The sequence below is a fragment of the Seriola lalandi genome, unplaced genomic scaffold (genome assembly GCF_002814215.2).
Source record: "Seriola lalandi dorsalis isolate HSWRI2012SDOR001 ecotype SW California unplaced genomic scaffold, Sedor1 jcf7180002053930, whole genome shotgun sequence".
NCBI classification, from domain to species: domain Eukaryota; kingdom Metazoa; phylum Chordata; class Actinopteri; order Carangiformes; family Carangidae; genus Seriola; species Seriola lalandi.
The window spans coordinates 341,886-363,034 of NW_019524483.1; the positions used below are offsets into that span (position 1 = coordinate 341,886).

The 21,149-nt window shown below is 43.0% G+C and overlaps 1 protein-coding gene across 2 annotated transcripts in view; it reads right to left on the bottom strand.

The window, feature by feature from the left end:
* adamtsl4 (ADAMTS-like 4) overlaps window positions 1-21,149 on the bottom strand; it is a 35,449-nt gene that overhangs the window by 12,015 nt on the left and 2,285 nt on the right. For both annotated transcript variants that reach the window (XM_023402350.2, XM_023402351.2), the window contains exons 3-5: window positions 17,728-18,341; window positions 15,870-16,566; window positions 4,483-4,585 (exon numbers count right to left, since the gene is read on the bottom strand). In XM_023402350.2, coding sequence (XP_023258118.1) covers window positions 4,483-4,585; window positions 15,870-16,566; window positions 17,728-18,341 — 1,414 coding nt within the window. The remainder of the gene's footprint in view (window positions 1-4,482; window positions 4,586-15,869; window positions 16,567-17,727; window positions 18,342-21,149) is intronic.

Below are 21,149 nucleotides of genomic sequence, written 5' to 3' on the forward strand. Positions count from 1 at the left end.
AAGTAGCAACACAAGTCAGCATAAATAATTTAAAAAAAAATTGAAAACCTCCAGACACAAGAGAGGGATTAGTAAAACAGGACTGTTAAGATGCCATTATGTTGTTTTGTGGGTTTCCATTTCAGCGGGACTCAACCCAAACAGAGGGATATGGTGCAGAGGTATTTCAGTTGGAGAACAGAGTGAACCAACTATTAACTGAATGACAAAAAAGTGGCCTATTAGGGATTCTTCTGTATATCTGCATCAGGGAAAAGGTATGTTGTGAGTCACTTCAGTTCAGACACGACACCATGTTCAGTTTTGTGCCTGACCAAATATGTAAGTGCAATACCAAATGTATTTTATCTCACTAAGTGGGTGGAAGCGGTGAGGAATTCACACACGTGAAGCAATTGACCCAGACCGGATGTTTATCTTTCCACAAGCTTGCAGGGAAGTGAAGGTAATGCATAACTAGGTATATCAATCTGCCGATAAATAAACTTCAAAAACGTAGCAGTGGTCCTTCAGCCTGGCTATAGGCTACCTCAGCTCCAACATCCTTAAATCATTTTTGCAAGAGCTTAGGGAGCAGTGACAGGTTCAGTGGTGCAGCAGACACATCAGAGCTTAATGAATTCTGTCATTGTTTCCAAAATACAGTGAGAGATCATATGAAACATTCGAAAAGAAACAGTATATTGTCAACATTTGTGGAAACTTTCTGGTGCCAATTAGAGAAAGAAGAGGAGGGAAGGGGTGTTGTCTTACTGTCTCTCTTTGTGACACAAAGAAGAAATTGATTTCTATAATATTTTCTTATCATGCTTTTTCATTCTACTTTTATGCTTCCTTTATTTTCTGGTAAGCACACTGAATGATGAGTGATGATGGTATTTTATCAGAAAAATTAGAAAAGTAATCAATACATCTATAAATCTTCTATTTTCTAATTGATTTTAACAATTAATTTGATTGATTTTGATAAACAAGCAAATGTTAATCTTATTAATTATGGATGGCTACTGTACAATAATGTGTATGAAAGCATGAGTCACTGTGCATGACTGCTATCCAAAAGGGCTAAACTTTATTTTTCAGCACTGCTACTGCCACTTGTTTGCCTCCTTTCTTTTGCTACTGTCTGATAATTGCAGGGAGACAGATATACTGTACATATTTAAAAAGAAAGTGGAAAAGGGAGGCAGTTCCCACCCTCTCTCTCTCCACCCTTGCTCTCTCTTTCCGTCTGTCATAGTTATCTTTGAGAGATTAGACTGGAGACAGTGGCAGAAAAGAGAGGGGGAGCTAAAACTGGGAGACGTGTTGCCACTCATGTACTCTCTGCCTCTCTCTCTCTCTCTCGCTGTTTTTTTTTTCAGTCTCGTCTCCCTCATGCTCCATCTCCTCTTCTTTGATTCCTGTCCTGAAGTCATGCTTGAGCACTCTCCAACTCCTAAGTCACCCTTAATCTCTCCTTACTATTTTGGTCGTTATCTCTCATTTGTCTCTAGCTGCTTTTCTGTTTCTCTTTTTGCCTCGATCTCTGGTCGCTCTTTCTCTTCCACTGTCTCTCTCACCCTCTCTGAGCTTAGTGTTCAGACAGTGGAATATATGTTGTCTAAATATACTTCCCCATTATCTCTCCATCTAAACAAACTTCAACAGGGAGAAAGAAAGAGAGAGGCAGTGGGACAGGAAGAGGGGATGATGGGTTCGCAGAGCGGGGATGAGGCCTGAAAAAAAAGGGAATATTCAAGTAAAACAACACCTGCACGTGCACAAAACTGAGGTACTGCTTTCAGAGCTGAGCTTGTATGGGGAAATTAGTGTGGACTATCACTTCTGTGGTTTATAACCGCAGCGGCAGCTTTACAGTTTAAGCTTCCAGTTCCAAACCATAGGCTGCAAAACTTACAACAGCAGTACACATACAACAGGGCTGTCACCTTGGAGGCATGAGAATCACACACAAAGAACCAAGAGCATCACAGTTCAACATAAATACTTAAGGGAAATACTGTATATGCAGCACTGTACAAAGTCCTAAACAGATGAGTACAGCTGGAGAGAAATTACTAATACACTACTCAATATACACACACTCCTCGCAGCCTCCAGTATGTTGATGGGAAGCTAGATATGAAGGTTTGGGTTGCAGCCAGTGGGAATGGGTAAACAGTGTGATACAGTTTACTTAGCAGAGTGGAAAAGGATCATCTTCAGCACAGACCGAGTGTGTGTGACCCAGCTGACGTCATCCGCAAATAGTTTTGACACATACAATACTGTATCGACTCCATCACAGTATCTTACAACTTCCAATAAATGTGACATCTTCCATTTGGTGGCTCCTTTTGTCCAAAATAAAAAAACAAAAAAAAACCCCCGTCAGACCCCTGTCAGAGGTTGTGTCTGTTTTTCTTCCCCTTTTCTCTCTCTGTCCAGTCCTCTCCTCATCTCAGCAGATCTCAAGGACACGGTGGTTATAAAATAAGCCGGACTGGAGCAGAGGGCAAGGACGCACAGCAGATAGAGAAAATTTAAGAGCGGCTCAGCTCAGGATGAATACAGTAATCTCACTCTTTCCCCTCACAAACACAGAGAAACAGGGGCGGTGGGTAAAAGGAAAGCCCCTCTGTGTTTATGCAGACAGTCTGACTCCAACTGATACCCCGGCGAGGACTACTGGTACAGATGTACAGCATGCATCGTCTAGATCTGCCTCTATCCTCAAAACTGCCCTCAGTCTGCTCTGACAAACCAAAAGATATAAAAAAGATCCTTTAAGTTTGACGTCCTGTGTCAAAGCAGGGACTCTCACAGCAGAACACCTGCTGTAATGCAAATAAGTTACATATAGTGGTCATTTTAAGGCAATATTACATTTTAGTTTAATTAATTTCTCAATTTGCCAAAACAGATGTTCCCATCAGGTTACCTTATTCAAAACAAAAGCTAATATACCTGATGAATGTAAGTCCAATATGCCCTCGCTCACAGCTCTGTTTTTAGTCTTTACCGACCCAAATCGCCAACTTCCTCTGTCGGCAGTTTGGTGCTGATTAGGTAGTGTCCAGTGTTTAGGATGCAGCGTGTTTATCAGAAATTTTTCACAGCAAACAGCTGTCTGCTGCAGCTGAAAATGGGAAGGGGCTGATGGGAGCAGTCAACCACAACAGTAAAGTTGTGGGCTGGAAAACCAAAACAAGGAGTCGAAAGAGGGACCTGCAGACTTGGGTAATCCAAATGATTCTCTGTGGGTTCATCGTTATGAGCAACCCCGTTTGTCTGACCCATTATTAATGTCAAACCACTGATGTGTGTGTGTGTTATGTATATTTGGACAAGCGTTTTATACGTGTGTTGTTTTGAGAGAGAATAAAATCAAACTAATGCATGTAGTTGAGTGGTGTTGCTGATCTAGTGTTTCTGGCTCTGCACTCTCACAGTGAGTGTGTTGAGGAACCTCAGCCAGCTGATACTGTAATCACAGACAGATACACAAACATACATGTGCAAACACTTTTCCACATATTATCTCAGCCCCATTAAGCCATTCATCCTCAGTGCTAGCACTTGCCAATAAAGTTGTATTGTAAATACACAGAGCTCCACAGACATATTTCTAAGTCTAATGACAATTACTGTTGATATCATTTCACAGCTGTGTTTCTCTCATCTCTCTACCCCCCTCACTCCCCAAACCCTCATGTTTGTAATATTCTCTCTATCCACTCTTCCTCTTCTGTCAAATTCCTCAAATATCTGTTTAGTGTTTTCTCTCTTTCTCCTTCTTCCCTTCCAGCAGTGGAAAACAAAGATAAACAGACACAATCTCCATTGCGCTGAACTATTGTACACTTAACAAGAAAGTAAACAAACACGCGTAACCACACATGGAGAAAATCACACATCAGAGAAACAAAGACACACGAACACACACACACACACGCACGCACACACGCACACACGCACAATGCATGTTGACTCCCTTAGCTCCCTGTGTTCATGTGACAAAGCACTTGCATCCCATCACCTCTCACCTCCCTCTCTCTGTCTTTCTCTTGCTCTCTTTCTTTATCTCACCCAGTAGGAATCTGTGTGCTTAGTCAGAGCAGGGAGGGGAAGTTTGGCAGGAGAGGAACGGAGAAAGGGCTATGTTGAACAAATGAGAGGAAAAAGAGAGGAGGGAGAGTGTTTTGTGCAAAGAAGAAAAGCGGACTGAGTTCCAGTCATTCTCTTTTCCTCTTGACTCTCACCACCCTCGACGATGTAGCCTTGCTCCAATGAGAGGAGAGGATTGTGGTGGGTTGGGCATGCGATCGAAGCTTGCCAACACATACTAATACCAGAGCAACATTTAACTCACTTGAACACACATTTTACTGATGCTTTTCCACCCCCTCCTCCTTCTCCTCTCCTATAAGCCTATTATCACATTGAAGTATTGTGCAGCTAAAGCCTTAACTACCGTGTGTGTGTTAACTCAGTCCTCACCCTCAGTGAAAGGTTCCCAGTTGTAGAGGCGACCCATGAACTCCTGGGTGTTAAACGCTGCACACTGCTCTGCTCTGGAGTCCAGTGCACTTCCTCCACATACCTGGAGGACAAAAACAGAGAGAAACAGAGAGGAAAGTAAAAAAAAAAATCAGTGCCACACATTGAACTAATATGAAATCACCCAGCTAGTAAACCTGTTTCTCTCCTCGTCCCCAGAAAAAGTAAGGGTGGAGTGGACTGTGGCAAGTAAAAGGCAAAGAAAGAGAGCTAATAAAAGGGAGGAGAATTAACTTGAGATCATGGAGGTAAGTGCAAACACGCCATACCCTTATACACAAACGCACACTCACACACACACATTCGCGCATAGTCTCCATGCTGCTTTTGGCAGTCAGCGGGTGTATTAGAAACATATGGAAATAATGGATTTTTTGGAAGCGGCTGCTCACATAAATCCATCGTGGCTCTCAGTGCATGACCACAGAATGCTAGTCACTGTGTGAGCACGTGTACGCGTGTGTGTGTGCACGTCTGTGTGAGCACATGTCCAACTTGTGCGCTCAAGCAGAGTCATGGAGCCGTACAGTGGAAAGAGTTTTAGCATACCTGCACTTAAACAACAAATGAAACATTGGAGCATCTGCTGGTTTTTACTGTACTGACTATAACTCACTGAGCTTTGCCCCACTCCTGTGGGACACACACAGAGACACAGTGGTGAAAATAACGAAGTGCATTTACTCAAGTACTGAACTAAAGCATAATTTTTGTACTTTACTTGGGTATTTCCATTTTATGCCACCTTATACCACTACGCCACTACATTTCAGAGGGAAACATCAAACTTTTTAGCCATGTGTGGCTCTATGGATGGAAATGGAAATGTTGTATTTTTGTTCCCCAGAGGATGAATCCTAATGAATTTTCATCCATTGTCATCATAAGGTCTAATTTTCAATTTGTCCAATTCTTTGCTTCATGACAAAACAACTGCAAAACTAATTAAATTCCCCACATCGTCGGCTGTATTTTATATTTAGTGTTAATTAGCACATTATTATCACATAATGTTAGCACATTAACATAGCAAATATAGTTAGCGCAATAAAGATTTTACTTGCTTAACTTTAGCATTGTCATTGTGAGCATGTTAGCATGTAGCTCAAAGCCCAGCTGTGCTTTAAGTATAGCCTCAGGGCTGCTAATGTAGCTGTGGTCTCTCTGTCCTCTTACTCTGCTACATTTAACTGACAGCTAAGATTACTAGCTAGTTTTCATGTTGATGCATTAGGATTAAAAATCTAATAATACAATACACAAGGCTACTGATATCAGCAAATTAGCTTAGCTTAGCATGAAGACTGGAAAACGGGTGGAAACAGTTAGCCTGGTTGTGTCCATAGGTAATAAAATCCACATAGATACATACACCTCTAAACTTCATTAAGTAGCTTTATATTCTATGGACAAATATGAGAGTGGTGAATAAGCTTGAGTACATTTTACTGATACCTCTGTACTTTCACTTAAGTAACTTTTTGAATGGAGGGCCATTACTTGTAATGGAGTATTTATTTTTTTTCATTGTTATACTTTTACTTGAGTAAAAGATCTGACAACTTTTTCCAACACTGCACGCACATGCAGCTTCATCAGGTAGGATTACTTTGGGAAACCACAACCATCCTGCCTGGTCAAAAACCCACTGAGTTTACAACCCTCTGATATACAGCTGGTTCAAACACACACACACACATTCTTGCATGCCGCACACAGAGCTCTCAGATTTCCTTGCAACTCTAATCTGTGTTAGCTCCACAATGTTCTTGTCTTTCCCTCCTCTCTTTCTTTGATTTGTTCCTCTTTTCCTTTTGTTTTTTTTTTTCTGAACCTCTCTTCACACACAGCTGTCACAAACAGCTGGAAAGTTCCTCATCTGGGGAGACAAGAGCAAGGGAGTAGTCAAGTTCACACACACACACACACACGCACGCACGCACGCGCACACACACACACAGATTGACAGTTCCCATGTGAACCCGCCTCTGTGACAAAGTGTAACTAAAACACTCTCATGGATAAAACGTCCAAGCATGCACTCACTGACACCGGCCTTGCTGAATTTCACACTTTGACTACGTTGTGTGTGAAGGAATGTATGTGGCCGTCATGTCACCAGGCTCTCATTAGGATCATCTGTTGTCTCTCTTCTGGCGAAGCGTGAAACCGGCCCGTCAAACTTTATGTGGTACGCCAGGCCACATCTTCAAGCTGCTGAAAGAGTCTTAATTTTGTGTTATTTACGAGCGATAGTTTATTGTCAGGTTTAAGCCTCTTATTTGGGAGCGTGTTTGAACTGCATCCATGGAACGTGAGTGTATGTGAGCGCTCGATGGTCAGTATACGCATGTCACCTGATGTTTTCCAGTAACCGTCTAAATCTGCCCGGATGTGCGTGAGAAATGCGGTTGGTAATGGTTGTAAATATTTCTGCAGGACATAAACACGTTGGGCCCCATTTTAAACCTGATAGATTCTGTGTATCAGTGCAAATGTATATGCTTGTAAGACCATAAACAATGAGCAACGACCCCAAACACACGCACAAGGATTTTAAAATGTGCAGCAGTGGGATGCTTCAGTGAAGTGAAAAAGACTCCTTAAAAGACAAAACGAGGATGTGTAATGAAAAGAAAGAATGCAAGAAAATGTAAAGTGTGTGCATTCATGCGTTGGTGATTGTATGAGGGCCACAGGGCGAGTGGATTCTCCTCCCAAAAGAGTTTAGGGTGTGTAAAAACAGAGGGAGGCTAATGGACTGAATGAATAGGGGAGGGAGAGGAGGTGAAGTGAGAGTAAAAACAGAAGTGAGAAGACTTGTTCACTAGTGCTTCATGGCTCTGGAGGAGAATTTGTGTGTTATTGTAAAGGCTAGTATACTCTTGTGTTCAGGTTAGGGGGTCTCCTCGTAACCGCCAAGGGGAAGATGAACAGTGGGAGTGGGGAGGGGTGGAGTGATGGAGGGGAGAGAAAAGGGACGGGGGCAGTTATTGAATGGGCCGAAGACGGAGAGAAAGGAGGGGGATGCCTTTTGCAGAAGCAAAAATACTTAAAGATGTGGTGAGGATGGGTCTGGACCTGTGGATCAAATCAAAACACCCAAACCACAAGAACGCCCATAGCACAGTCACAACCATTCAATCACCTGGCAACCGTTTTAAATGTTCCTGGCCTCATGCCAGTTTATTAACCTGTGCATCAACCAATTAAAGCTGCTGTAAATACGCCTCCATAACACAGGAGAACAACCTGCAGTTTCTGGCTGTCAGATTTCTGATAACTTCTTTGAGCTCTGCTTCATTGAGATGAAAATGACATTTCATAGACGGGGTTATTGAACTTGGCATTGAACTGAAATGTGTCAGTAGCAACTTAGTGAAAATAGTGAAATACTGAAAACTGGCTTCAAATATATGGTGAAATGTGTAATGCTGCTTACTTATTGTTTTATAGATGCTGATTTGAATCCAAATGTTGCCAATTTAAGACTATTTTATATCACTGAGAAGTTTGTTTTTGGGGGGGGGGTTTCTTTTATTGCAGTAGTCATAGTTCCTAATTGAAATCTATAGATTTTGAGAACTTTGCCCTGTTTTGTCAAATAACAAAAATGATTTTGTAGAAAAGACATGTTTATGTTTCTCAAAGTAAAGCACTGATAAAAGTATTGTTTTCGTATTGGTGTCTAAAACCAATGTATCATATTGACACTAGTAAGGCCAAATGTGAAACAATACCCATATTTTCATAAAGTAAATAATCAGATGACTATTTAAAGTTGATTTGTTAGTTGATTAACTAAAACAATTTGTATTTGTCCTTGTTGTGATTTTACAATCTTCTGTTTACGTGTGTGAAGATGCTCAGTCATCCAGGTCATGGTGTCTGTTAGAGCTTCACAAAGGAAACTGGACTTGCTTGAGGTTCTTGAAGACGTTTCACCTCTCATCCGAAAAGCTGAAGAACCTCAAGCGAGTCCAGTAAAGCTCTTAGAGAATCTTCTCCTGTCTATGTTTTCTTTTTGGCAAATATTGATTAAATGAAAATTACAGTCACCTCCTACGTGGGTCTTGTTTTTGTAGTCCTGTCAATCATTTACACTCCACATGGCAACCAGTCAGTTATGATAACATTGTGCACACTGAAGTAATGCCTGAGGGCTGGGGACATTGCGGTTGCATCAGTACAATAAAGTAACATAAGGAAAGAAACGTGAGTGGTCAGACAATCAAACAGGATGTAAACAAGCCAACAGTTTAGCCAGATTACCTAAACAACTTTAGAGTGAGCATAAACAATACTAAACCCCTCATGAAAACTGAGCTAAGCTGACTCAAGAAGCCAGTCTGGGAACTCTGATGGATGTTTACAACGGACAGTTTGGGAAATGCTTTTACCTTTTGCTTTCATTTTCTCACATTTCCCAAATTTCAGCAATCAGCTTGGTGAATACAGTGACATAATTACTGATAAGACTGATGATTGGAACTAAACTTAGACCAAAATTGCGTAAAACCAATTTAGCTGCAATCAGAACTCATTCAGACTCATTCAGACTAAGTAGGTGAAAGGAAGCAACTTAAACCCCACAGACAGGCGTGTGTAAGTAAACAAAAAAATAAGCATGAAGTGAAAGATGTAAAAGCTGGCAGCTTCTGGGCGGCAGACTGACAGGGTGAAGGATGGAGCCAAGAGCAGGTGAAAGAAAAGTGAATACAGCTGGTGAGAGAGGGGCAGCCAGTGTTTTTGTACAGGAGCTGTGAAGCTTACAGATGTGTTTTACTGCCAGGGAGGGGGGAGGAGAGAGAAAGTCTGGGTGCTGGGTACTGCCTGAGGGCTAAAGACTTTGTTCTGGGCACACACACACTCACGCGCACACACACACACACACACACACGCACGCACTCACGCACACACACACACACACACACACACACACACACACACACACACACACACACACAGCAACACAGCCTTTGCCAATTGCCACACACATATAAACACACACAAGCCAAGGTCCTGGTCACACATAGCACTTATACGTGAAACACAAACATCGACCCAGACAAGACTGATGAGTTTTGGGGAGGAACAGATGATGTGGAAAACTGGAACTCTTCACCACAATTGTGTTTCGGTAGGGAAAGCCCTGGTGACACATCGCGGTCTTCCTGCTCAGTCATAAGTCTGTGCCTGCACAGCTGGCCATATCGCCTCAACACCACATACAGGTTAAGGCTGGCCGGTCATTCCTGAAGCATTACTGCAGCGTTACTCAGACTAAACAACTGACTGCTGGCCCCTGCAGCCATAAATCAACATACTCCACATGGCAGGACTAATCATTGTGTGAATGCACACAAATCCATGATGTATGTTAATATGCGTGTGTGTGTGTGTGTGTGTGTGTGTGTGTGTGTGTGTGTGTGTGTGTTCATACGCTCATGTATGTGTTTTTTGTCCTCAGAGATTGACAATCTCCGGCTAATCTTGTGACCGAGGCCGTGTGTCGGTGCTTTGCAGGGCACCACCCAGCCTTTAGCCTTGACCCCGGGGGGGAAAGTCCTCCAGAGGAAACTCTGCTCATCCATCAACAACAGGCCACGAGTGAAGGAGGAGGACGCCCCGTGCTGCGCGAAACGAACAGAGAGATACCTCCCTGTTGTTTTCAGAGAGAGATCTGAGTTCAAGACTCAAAACAACTTAAGTGTTCGAGGTGATGAAAAAAAAAAAGAAACGGAAAGAAAGAGAAGAAAAGAGAAGCACTAGATAAACACTGTAACCACAAGATCAATAAATGAAACCAGAACATTGCACTGAAAATGACAATATTTCCATGTTCCTCTTTCCATGTAGCAGCTCTACAAACCCACATCAGATTTCTACCAACCAGAGTGTTTTTATACGCAGTGGTGACTTTTGATTTAACAAATATTTTTATAATGACACATCAGTGTGAGAGAGAGAATGAGGAAGTGTGAACAGCTTTTCTTTTTGTTCCCAGGACTCGTGTTTACTAACAGAAAATCTCAAAATCCACACTGAAAGAACGATTACTGCGAAAATGCTTCCTCTGCCTGGAAACTTAAAATTGCTAAATATGTTCTTTATTTCTGTGAAAACTGTGTGTAATGTCTTCAGGCTGCTAATGTTATGAAGCACTCTAACTTGGTCTTGGGTTGTTGTAAGGTGCAGTTTTGGTTGTTTCTGGGATTAAATATTTTTTATGATGATACTTAATAAATGCTTGTTTTTTGGTTTATTTCCAATTTTGTGGCATCTGTCATGAAATCTTTAGTTTTGCATGGATTAAACAAACAAGATAAACGTATTAGTTCTGAAGTTCAGACGGGCTGTTCGGCAGATTTTGTTACTTTGGACGGAGCCACGCGAGCTGTTTCCTACTGTTTCTAGTCTTTGAGCTGAGCAGCAGCTGGTGATAGCTTCAAAGTTAAAGGACAGACATGAGAGTGGTTTCAATATTCGTGTCTAACTGTTAGCAAGTGTTGTAAGCATATTTCCCTAAATGCTGACCTATTCCTTTGAATAAAGATTAAATTATAACTAAAAGGACAGAGTGAGAAATGACAGACTGGATGGAACGAGAGTGAGAAGAGAGATCAAAAAGGATGAAAAGGGAACATGAAAGAAGGATTTGAGGGGAACTCCGAGCACACAGGAGCTAATATAAACAGACTTTAATGAGCAGCGGTACCTGTTTTTGTTGAAAAGCAGATACCTTCTGCTCGTTAAAGTACGAAAGCAAAGAAAGTGCAGATCAGTCTGAATGAGTGCACGTGGTTGAGTATTTGTGTATGTGTGTGCGCCACAGTCCAACACATCTGGGCCTGTTTGTCACTTCATGAGAGCAACAACAGCGAGCGTGGCAGGGTCTGCACACGGTCATTAAAGATGAGGAGTGGGGCCCCGTGCTGGTAGTCATAATTCTTGTGTATTGACAGACTGTGATAAGATCATCTGACTCTTGCTGCAGCAGCCTGAAGCCACGTTAGCTGTGTCTGGTTGGCGCAACGTACTCATCAACAGGTGTGTGTTCTTTTGAAGTGTTATGTCCGCTCAGTTGCGGGATGGTCAATAATACGTGAATGCTATAAATTAATCTAGAAAATAACAAATGACCGTGAAATCGGTTGAACTAATCCAACAGATATATTTACCTTATGACAAATAGTGGAAATGGAAGTTCTTTTTTCAGCCCTGAAAAGTAGCTGAATAGCAGCTGTCTTCCTCTCAAGCTGCATATGGCCCCAACAACGTCCTCCATTTTAGAGGGCTGAACTAAATTACAGCTGAAATGATAAGATGATTAATCGCCACACTCTTTTTCTCACAAAGTATTGAAAAAATGTCAATCCCTCTCTTACTGCAGCTTCTGCTTTTCTGTCATATATCAATGCAAACTGACTAGTAAAGGGTTTTAGATTGTTTTAAACTCAAAATAAGACATTTAAAGAGGTCACTTTAGGCTCTATTTTTTGGCATTTCATAGATTAAATGATTAATTGCTTAATCATAAAATCAAACTGCAGATTAATCGCTAATGATAATAATCATCGGCTGCAGCCTGGAAGTGTTTGTAGCCTGTGAGATGAAATCCAGAGTGAGAAAGTTGCCGGTCAGGCTTACTGCTGCGAAGGCGCTGCGATAACTGAAGGCAACTTAAATGAAGGTATCAACATTTCCATCAACTCTTCTCTTCTTCTTTCTCTCATCTGGATTTTGGCAGATGGACAGTAAGAGACAATATTCAGAGAGATTTTTAGTTGTGACCTCGAACTGACACTATAAACATGGAAGTGAGAGGGATTTGTCTCCCCTGTCCCCCAGTGTTTATTAGGCCCTCGTGTCTGCTGGTATCGATCTCATTAGGCCATGTGGTAAACCACATCTTAAATCCACATGCCTCTGATCTCCTCTCACTTGCTGTTGCAGAGGCACGCACTGTTAGTGACTCCTGGTAAATATTTACTCCAAAGAGGAGGAGAGAGAGAGGAGCTAAGGCAAGAGGGTATGCTTAAAGAATAATCTTAATTTGGGGTGAAGATTCGGAAGGCTGAAAGCAAAGGGCAAGAAGAGCCTCGTGTGTCTCTGTGAAACGTTTGTTTCAAGCTGGTGTGTCTCTTCTTTTTTGTTTCAGGCAGCTTCTTCTCAAATTCCACCCCCCCCCCTCCCTCTGACAGAACGACTTCTCCTCTGGTTACACTCTGCACTCGCTCACACACATACAGTATATACAAACTCTCTCACAGACACACACACACGCACGCACACATGCACACATGCACACACACACTTTTCCATGAATCCCTCTCTTCCTCTGACACAAGCTTCCTCTTGTTTTCCTGCAGGATTTCTTTTTCTCTCTATCCTGCTCTATCTGTTGCTGCTGCAGCTGACCATCCCTGCCTTTACTCCTCTGCCTCCTCCACTAATACAACTCTGTACGTCCTTTAATACACACCTAAACACTCATCCTTTCCAGCCTTCATCTCCATTTATTCTTTGTGTTTCTCCTTCCCCACCTTCTGCCCTTTAGCTCACCCTCCCTCTACTGTGTGCAGATTTTCTAAAAACAGTACTCTCTTTCACTACTACTTAACTGCGTCACTTCCTTTGCCACCCTCCCCTTATACTCTCTTTCTCTCATACACACACACACACACACACACACACACACACACACACACACACTCTTCCCCTTTTGCCCTTCTCATTTCCTCTGTCCCTCTCTTGGTTCCCAACTTGCTTCTACGCAACAGTAAAAACACACACATACACACAGCCAATCACACTTGTGATGGGCCTCAGGCGCCCTGTGTTATGACAAACACACCTAATAGATAATAGGATGTGTCACACTCAGTCTGGCTCACTCCCTCATCCACAGACACACACACACACACACACACACACACACACACACACACACACACACACACACACACACACACACTTACCTACTATACAGTGCATACAAGCCTGGACCAAGTCCTTCATTCATCAGCATTTTAAAATTATTTTCAAGCAATGATAAGACATGTAAAAATGCACTCTACTGCAGCAGCAAACAAGTCTGCAGAGGCTAATGCTGGGTAAATATGTAACCCAATGAGTCAGGCTCAGCCGTCACAGGACTGCTATTAGCGCTGCTGGCACAAAGAGGGCATGTGCTCTGCCAGCAACTAAATCTGTTTTAACATGGGGACTATCACACAAAGTCAGGCAGAGACAGAGAGAGGGGGGATGAAAGACAACAAGAGAGGCTGCCAAATTATCTAAAGAGAGGAAAAGTCAAGAGCCCGAGAGTGCCAACCTGGCCCCGGATTCAAGTGACTACTTCCCGTTTATGAGAGGCCAGTTGTAGATGTGATGTGTGAGAGGGAAAATGTGTAAGTTTGTAGGTGTGTGTGTGAATGTGTGGGTCTGTGGTATTTGTTAACGTCAATCTTATCACCTCCCTCTACACTCTCGCTTAAGACGGTCCTGCTATGAGTGGCCTGCTGGATTAAATAACCCGGTCACATGTCCCTCTGGGTATTTTTGTCCCCATGATCAAATCTTTAAAGGGACTATGGGTGAGTTTCCTTCTGTTTGTTTCATGCGTCTGTTCCTGCGTCCATGGTGTGATTGATTTTCCATGAAACCAGAGCGGGAGGGAAACTTTTGATCACTGTATTTTGGTGTTTTTATAAATATCACGAATAAGCCCTAGAGGGACGTTTGTGGTGTTGCCTGTAGATCCAAGTATTGTCTGAAAAACTGCGACATTGTTACCAATATGATAATCGAGTTTCACAACTGATATCAAAACAACACTTTTTTCAATACATGACTTTGGGGACTTAAAACCTGATTTTCTTTACAATTGTTTTTTTCATTTGATAGAAAGAACTAAACTTCTTAAATGTTATTGTCTAAAAACAAGCAGCTGTACAAGAACCTTGATCAGATAAAACACTGTATATTCATCCATCTAATCCATGACCCTCCATGCATGATGCATAAGTTCACAGGCACCATAGATCAGTTTTGTTTTTTTTAACTATTTAACTAGTTAACCCTTCGCTAAATACAGGTGCAGCGCTTCAGGTTTTGTTGTAGTGCTTGAAAACAGGAAAACATTCGAGTGACTTTTCATATGTTGCGGCTCTTACCGGATCTCCAGGGACAGTTGATTGATTGGTTGTTAATTTAAAGCAACCACTGCAAAAGGTGGAAAATGTGCAAGTTAGTCCAGTGTGATATTGGCTGAGCTGATTTTGATTAACATAATAGAAATGTGTCACACTTATTTGCCAGGACAGGTGCAGCTCCTCAAACTGAGAACGGAGGGCGCCCACCCCCACACCATATATTACGAATATATCAATTTAATATATCAATTTAATTAAATTGAATCGTGGATGTGATTCCTGAGAGAAACACTTGGGTCATTAAAAACTCACTGTGTAGTTGAAAAAAACTCCGTCCACCTTGTTCACTCTCAATCTCACATTTAATTGAGTGAAATCAAGCGTGGCATTCCTGTGTCAGTGAAACCTGAGTTACAGCGAGGTCGACCCCAGTTTCTCACCTGTGTGTTGAGGGTGAGTCGGCCCATCTGACACGACCACGTCTGTGTCTCCGGCTGCTCTTCTTGGCAACGCGTACACACACACTTTTACTACTGATAATGCGTTCACTGTGCTGCACTGAGAGGTATGGAGCGGGTCGCAACCCCAATCATCACTGCAGGCCCCAAGCCAGGACAAGACATCAATACACACTCTGCTACTGACACACACACACACACACACACACACACACACACACACACACATCTACATATGTTGGGGCTCTGGCACATATCTATACTCACACATGTGCAATCATTCACGGAGATACTGAGCGCAGACACATGCATACAATCACGTGTATAGCATATCAACTGAGGTGTGTGTTGTGGTTGTAACCCAGGACACACACACACATGCCTCGGAGTAGCAGAGGCAAGGGCAAACATTTTCTATCCAAGCACTCACAGAGAACCCGCTAGTGTTGGAGCTGGGGAATGATCTGCCTATCAAATACACTCTGTTGACCTTCAACTACTTAGTTTTACAGCTGCCTAACTGCTCCCTTCAACACATGGCATGCATATAAATCAAGAACAACTGCAGGCTATATACAGATGCAGCTGAATACAGCAGAGGTGAGTGTATGGCCAGCCGAAGTGAATTACTGAAGTTGTTAAGAGGGAGTGAAGCCAGTAAATTAGGTGGAATATTCCTTTTGTTTCCGGGGTTTACAGGTGAAGATTTTACCTGTGAGAAGCACCTGCGGTACTCCTTCTCTGGGCCAGGGCATCTGTAGACCTGAGGAGATGCTCTTCCTCCATCCCTGCCTGATTCCACCCCCAGGTGCGGGACGTGGGGGTGCTGCAGAGGGTAGATGTTGCCGGTGGACGGGGCCTGTGGGTTGAAGCCTGGGTGGAGCTCCCTGTCCCTGTGCACCGGGCTGGGGCGGTGGAGAGGAGGGGAAAAAGGTGAAGCGATGGGAGGTGGAGCGCTGACAGAGTGCCAGTCAAACCGGTGGCGGTTGGATGCAGATGGTGATGAGGAGCGTGAGAAGGAGTGAGATGGTGGGACTCGCTCTCTCCCCCGCACATGCTCTGTATGGGAGTGTGAGGGTCTGTCAACATGGCGGTGTGGTTTGCCAGTTGTTGTGGTCGTTGTGGGGACCTCCTCAGCAGCAGGTGACTCTGTGCGTTCCTGCTCTACATTCCTCTCCTCCTCCTCCTCCTCTCTCCTCGCTCCCTCCCTGTCTTCTCCATCACTCCCCCTCTCCTCTTCCTCTCTCCTGTTGTTCTCTGCCTCGTCCTCATTCACAGCTAGTCCAGGTGCTGGCGTTGCAGTGTCAGTACCGTTGTCTGTGTGGCGAGCCTGTCGGTTTGGACGGTGCAGAGGTAAAGAGAAGGGGACTCTGCCGTACCCAAATTGACCTGGAAGGATGGAGGAAGACCTGCGAGTCAAAAAGAAAGAGGGTAAAAAAAAAAAAAAGGGAAGAAGGAACAGAGAAAACTCAATTTGGAGAGAAAGATTTACAGAATGGCAGAACGAGCGAGAAGCAGGGACGAAAACAGAAAGTCAGGATAATGTTCAGATAGGGTGAACAGACAGTGCCTGTCTGAATGACAAAAACCAGAAGTAATGATGAAATAACACAGCAAATACGAGAGGCACGGATGGGCATAACTCCAACTCCCAAAACTCAAAACGTCGTAAACAAACGCTCTCTAATGCCTAAACAATGTCAACACTGTAACTACTAGCACCTGTGATGGTGCCCTGGAGAATCAGCATTTTATTTTATTCTGGTGATGTCTTTGCTCTACAACTAGTTTTTTCATTGTACTTTGTGATGAGATCACAAATCTTTTCTTTGCCTGCTCAGATGTGGTGGCTATTGCTCATCCTCACAACTGTGTTGTTCTTATTTATCTTAAACAAGCCACCGTTGCTACTGCCAGCAAAGCAAAACTCACTTCCTGTGTGCTAGAGACTTTTTCCTGGAAAAGGCGAGCTCGAGCTGCAGAGAAGATGTATAAGCCTCAATTATCTGGAAATCAGTTAAATCACTGTCACTGACCTTTGACATTTTACAATTAAAACATAAACGTTTCAGTACTTTCTGATAGACAAACTATATAATAGGTGAGACTTAACGTTCACGCTTGACCAACAGCAGTTGACATAAACAGTCTCACCGCAGGGTCCACTCAGTAGCTGTTCTGGAGCTTTTGATCAAACCACACAGTGTTTCTCAGCAGATGTAGACGTAGCAGATGTAGCCCATTTATCATGGAAATGTAGAAAATGTAAAACATCTACACTCATCACAACTTAGCAACTCCATCTGCTGAGGAAGATTGTGTGACACGAGTGAAAGCTCTGGAACAGCTGCTAAATGGCTCTTGTGGTGAGATTGTTTTTTGTCAACTAGGTAATGGTTGCTCCTAATTTATCTCAAACATACAGTGAAGTTCAAAAAGTCTGATGGACCCCACTCTATCTTTACTTTATTTTAGTCTGATTTCTTGTTATTCATTTGCCATCATATTTGCTGATACTAATATATGTGTGATAAGCGTATGTCAGGTTGTTTTCTATTTTCCAGTCTCACCTCCTCGCCAGCAGACCCTCCCGATTGTTGGAGACCGACCTTCTGCTCCCTCCTCCTACTCCTCCTACTCCTCCTCCTCCTCCTACTCCACCCCTCACTGCTCCTGGACTGGTTGGTCTCCTGATGATCCTTGCCGGCTGGTTGTAGCCATGTGAAAGAGCGTGATAGGGTGATCGGTAAACAGACACATGGTCCTGATTGGTTGGGGAGAATTCTGGTTGGTAAAAAGGAGGAGCTTGATTGGCCTGTCCAGGAACAGGAGCTCCTCCTCCTCCTGCGGGGTTATTCCGAAACAGAGACAATCCTGGGGTGCGATTGGCAGAGATTGGTGGGGAGTGATAAGGTGGGTGTTGCCCAGGGTAACGAGGAGGGTAGTAGGGGCGAACAGGTGAGATGACAGGACTTCCAATGCCCCCGGGCAGATACCCCGCCCAGTTAGGAGGGGAGTGGGAGAGGGGAGGAGACTGTGGAGGTGGAGGAGGTAAACACTTCCTGCTCCTCTGTGAGATGCCAATCCCGCAGGTTTGAGAGCATTCTGACCACTCCCCCCAAACAGACCACACCCCCTCCACAGGCTCCACCTCAAACACCTGTCTGGACCGTCGGCCTGCCACCTGAGTAACACACACACAGAGAAAGAGGATGACACTTCATTTTTGATTTTGCAAAAAAAAATTTGAGAATAATTACACATCTTGTAGGGCCACAGCGTCATTTTCATTATCGAGTTATATCAACGGATTATTTTCTTGATCGACAGATTAATCATCGGGCAATAAGCACCAAAGATTTTCAGTTGATTACCACGAGACTAAGAAAACCAGAAAATATTCACATTTAACTACAGAACTAGTAAAACTAGTGAATTTCTGCTTCAGAAATTATTATCAATGGTAGCCAATTCATTTTAGAACAACTGACCAACTGTTTCAGCTCTAATCATTTTTACAACTTGTTAAGGGATATTTTTGTGGTAATTATCTTGAACTTGTTTATCTATGCTGCATTTTTGCACATTAGTCCCTGTCACCCCCGAACAACAATATATTGACTTTTAATAGAAGCTAATCTGAAGTTATCACAATAAAATATACATCAAATAAATGTTCAACACTTCTTTTGACCTCCACCACGATTTCTAAGAAAAAAAAAGTTACTTGGTTCTTAATTTTTTGAAAATATCAAAAGTCAGTTTTCATACTTTAATACATTTTGTACTATTTTGAAGTTTTATGGCTGAATGAAGTCATGAGGACAATTATTAAGTCAATGAGTACTGACTGTAACCCTAACTCTGCTGTGCAAAAGGTCAAAACGGCAAGCCTTGGCAACATTTTAAAGAAGTACTTAACTTAGCAAAACTGTTGCCACTGCAAAATCTAAAGTCTCTGTAAGGACGTGTTTCTTCACAGTAACTGAGTCCACTGATGAGCTAAAGTCTCGTGAGTTTCCTTCCTCTGAGGCCAAAATATAAATCCTGAACTCTTCATAGTTCACTCAAGCTTAGGAGAGTCTCAGTCACCTGCCAGCAGCTTATGAGCAGACGGATAAATTCAGTGGAGTTGGTGTCGTATGAACGCACTGCAGAAAGGGCATAATCAGGGCTGATTTGGTGTGTTTGTGTTATATGTTTGTACATATATGTGTGGGAGTGTATGTATGTGGGTGCCAGGTCAGGCTTTGATGTCTTCCTCTGTGGCTGTAGATAAATGTTTCTCCTCTCATTTCATAACTGAAGCTTTGGCCTGGTTGGCACACCAGCAAACATGAGAGCTGAACAAAAGTTTCCATTCAGAATGAACCAATACATAAATCTGCGCTCCACTTCTCTCTCCTCTCTCTCTCTCTCTCTCTCTGAGTGTGTGAATGTGTGTGTGTACATGGGCAGAAATGTGACAGTAAACATACTGTACAAAGTGTTTATGGATGGAAGGGAGAGGACAGGTGTAAGTGGCATACTTGTGTGTTTGTGTGTGTGTTTCTGCGCTCTGGTACTGTACTGTCCAGTTCACCACCAGATTAAAAGATTTCCTGCCTCTGTATGAGGTAAAATGGCGGGAGTGTGGGAGAAAAGGAGAGAGAAAGAGGTGAGAGAGATGAGGGGGGGTCAAGGCTGACAGGCCTAATGACTGTTGTGTTTCTGTGTGTTTCTGTGTGTGTGTGTGTGTGTGTGTGTGGACGAGAGGTGTGTTCTGTCGTAATGAGTGACATCAAACACACAGCTGCCACATAACTGGGACCATTAATGAGCTCCGTGCAGTGACCCTGCAGCAGCCACCGCTGACCTCCGGAGCTACTGGTTAAACTCCTGCGACAATGTGCCACCAGGCTTGAACCAGTCCGGGCTGAAGCTGTAAACTCTGGGTCCCCAGTTATTTCATTTTTTAAATTTTTTTTATTATAAAATGATCACACTGGTGTCACTGTGGGCCGTCTCCAGCTCAATGAAAGAATTATTAGTCTCTGTAATTATTCCTCCTCTCCAAACTGACTATGAGGAGATCCCGTCTTCCTCCTCTTCTTTTGTGTTCCCTCAGGCGATGACAAATTTCTTCTTCTTCTTTAACCAGCAAGAGCGGATGTTTTGGCCACTTGGGGGCAGCAGAAACAAGTTGACTTTGGCATATCATCACCTGTTAAATTGATGTGCTGAACATGTGAACAGTTGCTGATTTACACATCCAGCAGGATGTGGCAACATTATCACTCGTTTGGTGTTTGGTGCTTCTGGCAACTTAATGAATGTGATTTCAATATTCACTCTTTCTTTAGTTCTGTATTTTGGTCTCTACCAACTCCTGCTGGAAATATCTGGCTCTTTAGCTGCTGAATGTTCCACTATGTTCACCAGCTACTTGCCAACTGTGTCTGTCTGCTGTTTGGTGCTGAGCACGTATTGTAAAAGGGGGAATTTAGAGCTTCTTTTTTTAGCTGAAAACGATGCTCTGAGAGCCACGAGAGTGAAGCAAACCAGTAGCCTAAAGCTGCAGATGGGACGGATAAACAACGAGCTGAAACTCCATAAAGATCTGTGAAGCCGAGGAGAACTGCAGATTCAGATGAAGTGACTCCTTTCACACCGTCACATTGGACACAGGACTGTTTATCTTAGCTCATATAAAAATGATGTTATCAATAAAAAACAAGTGTATTCAGATGTTCATCTGAAGTTAATGAGGATTCAGCATCTAAGTTAGTCAAATCAAGCAGGTATTTCCCAAAGTCATCATCTTTTTAGTTTGGATTCTCTCTTAGTGTTTTTTTCTTGTACGTAGCTGCTGCAGATTGAACACAAAGGGGGGATTTCACGCTAAAAAGACTGGACCTCTGGAAGATATCCACTTGATTTGACTTACTCTGACTAGTAAAGCACCATTTCAGTTTCAGCTGCTTTTTTGCACAGAACAAGGACAGTGTGTCTT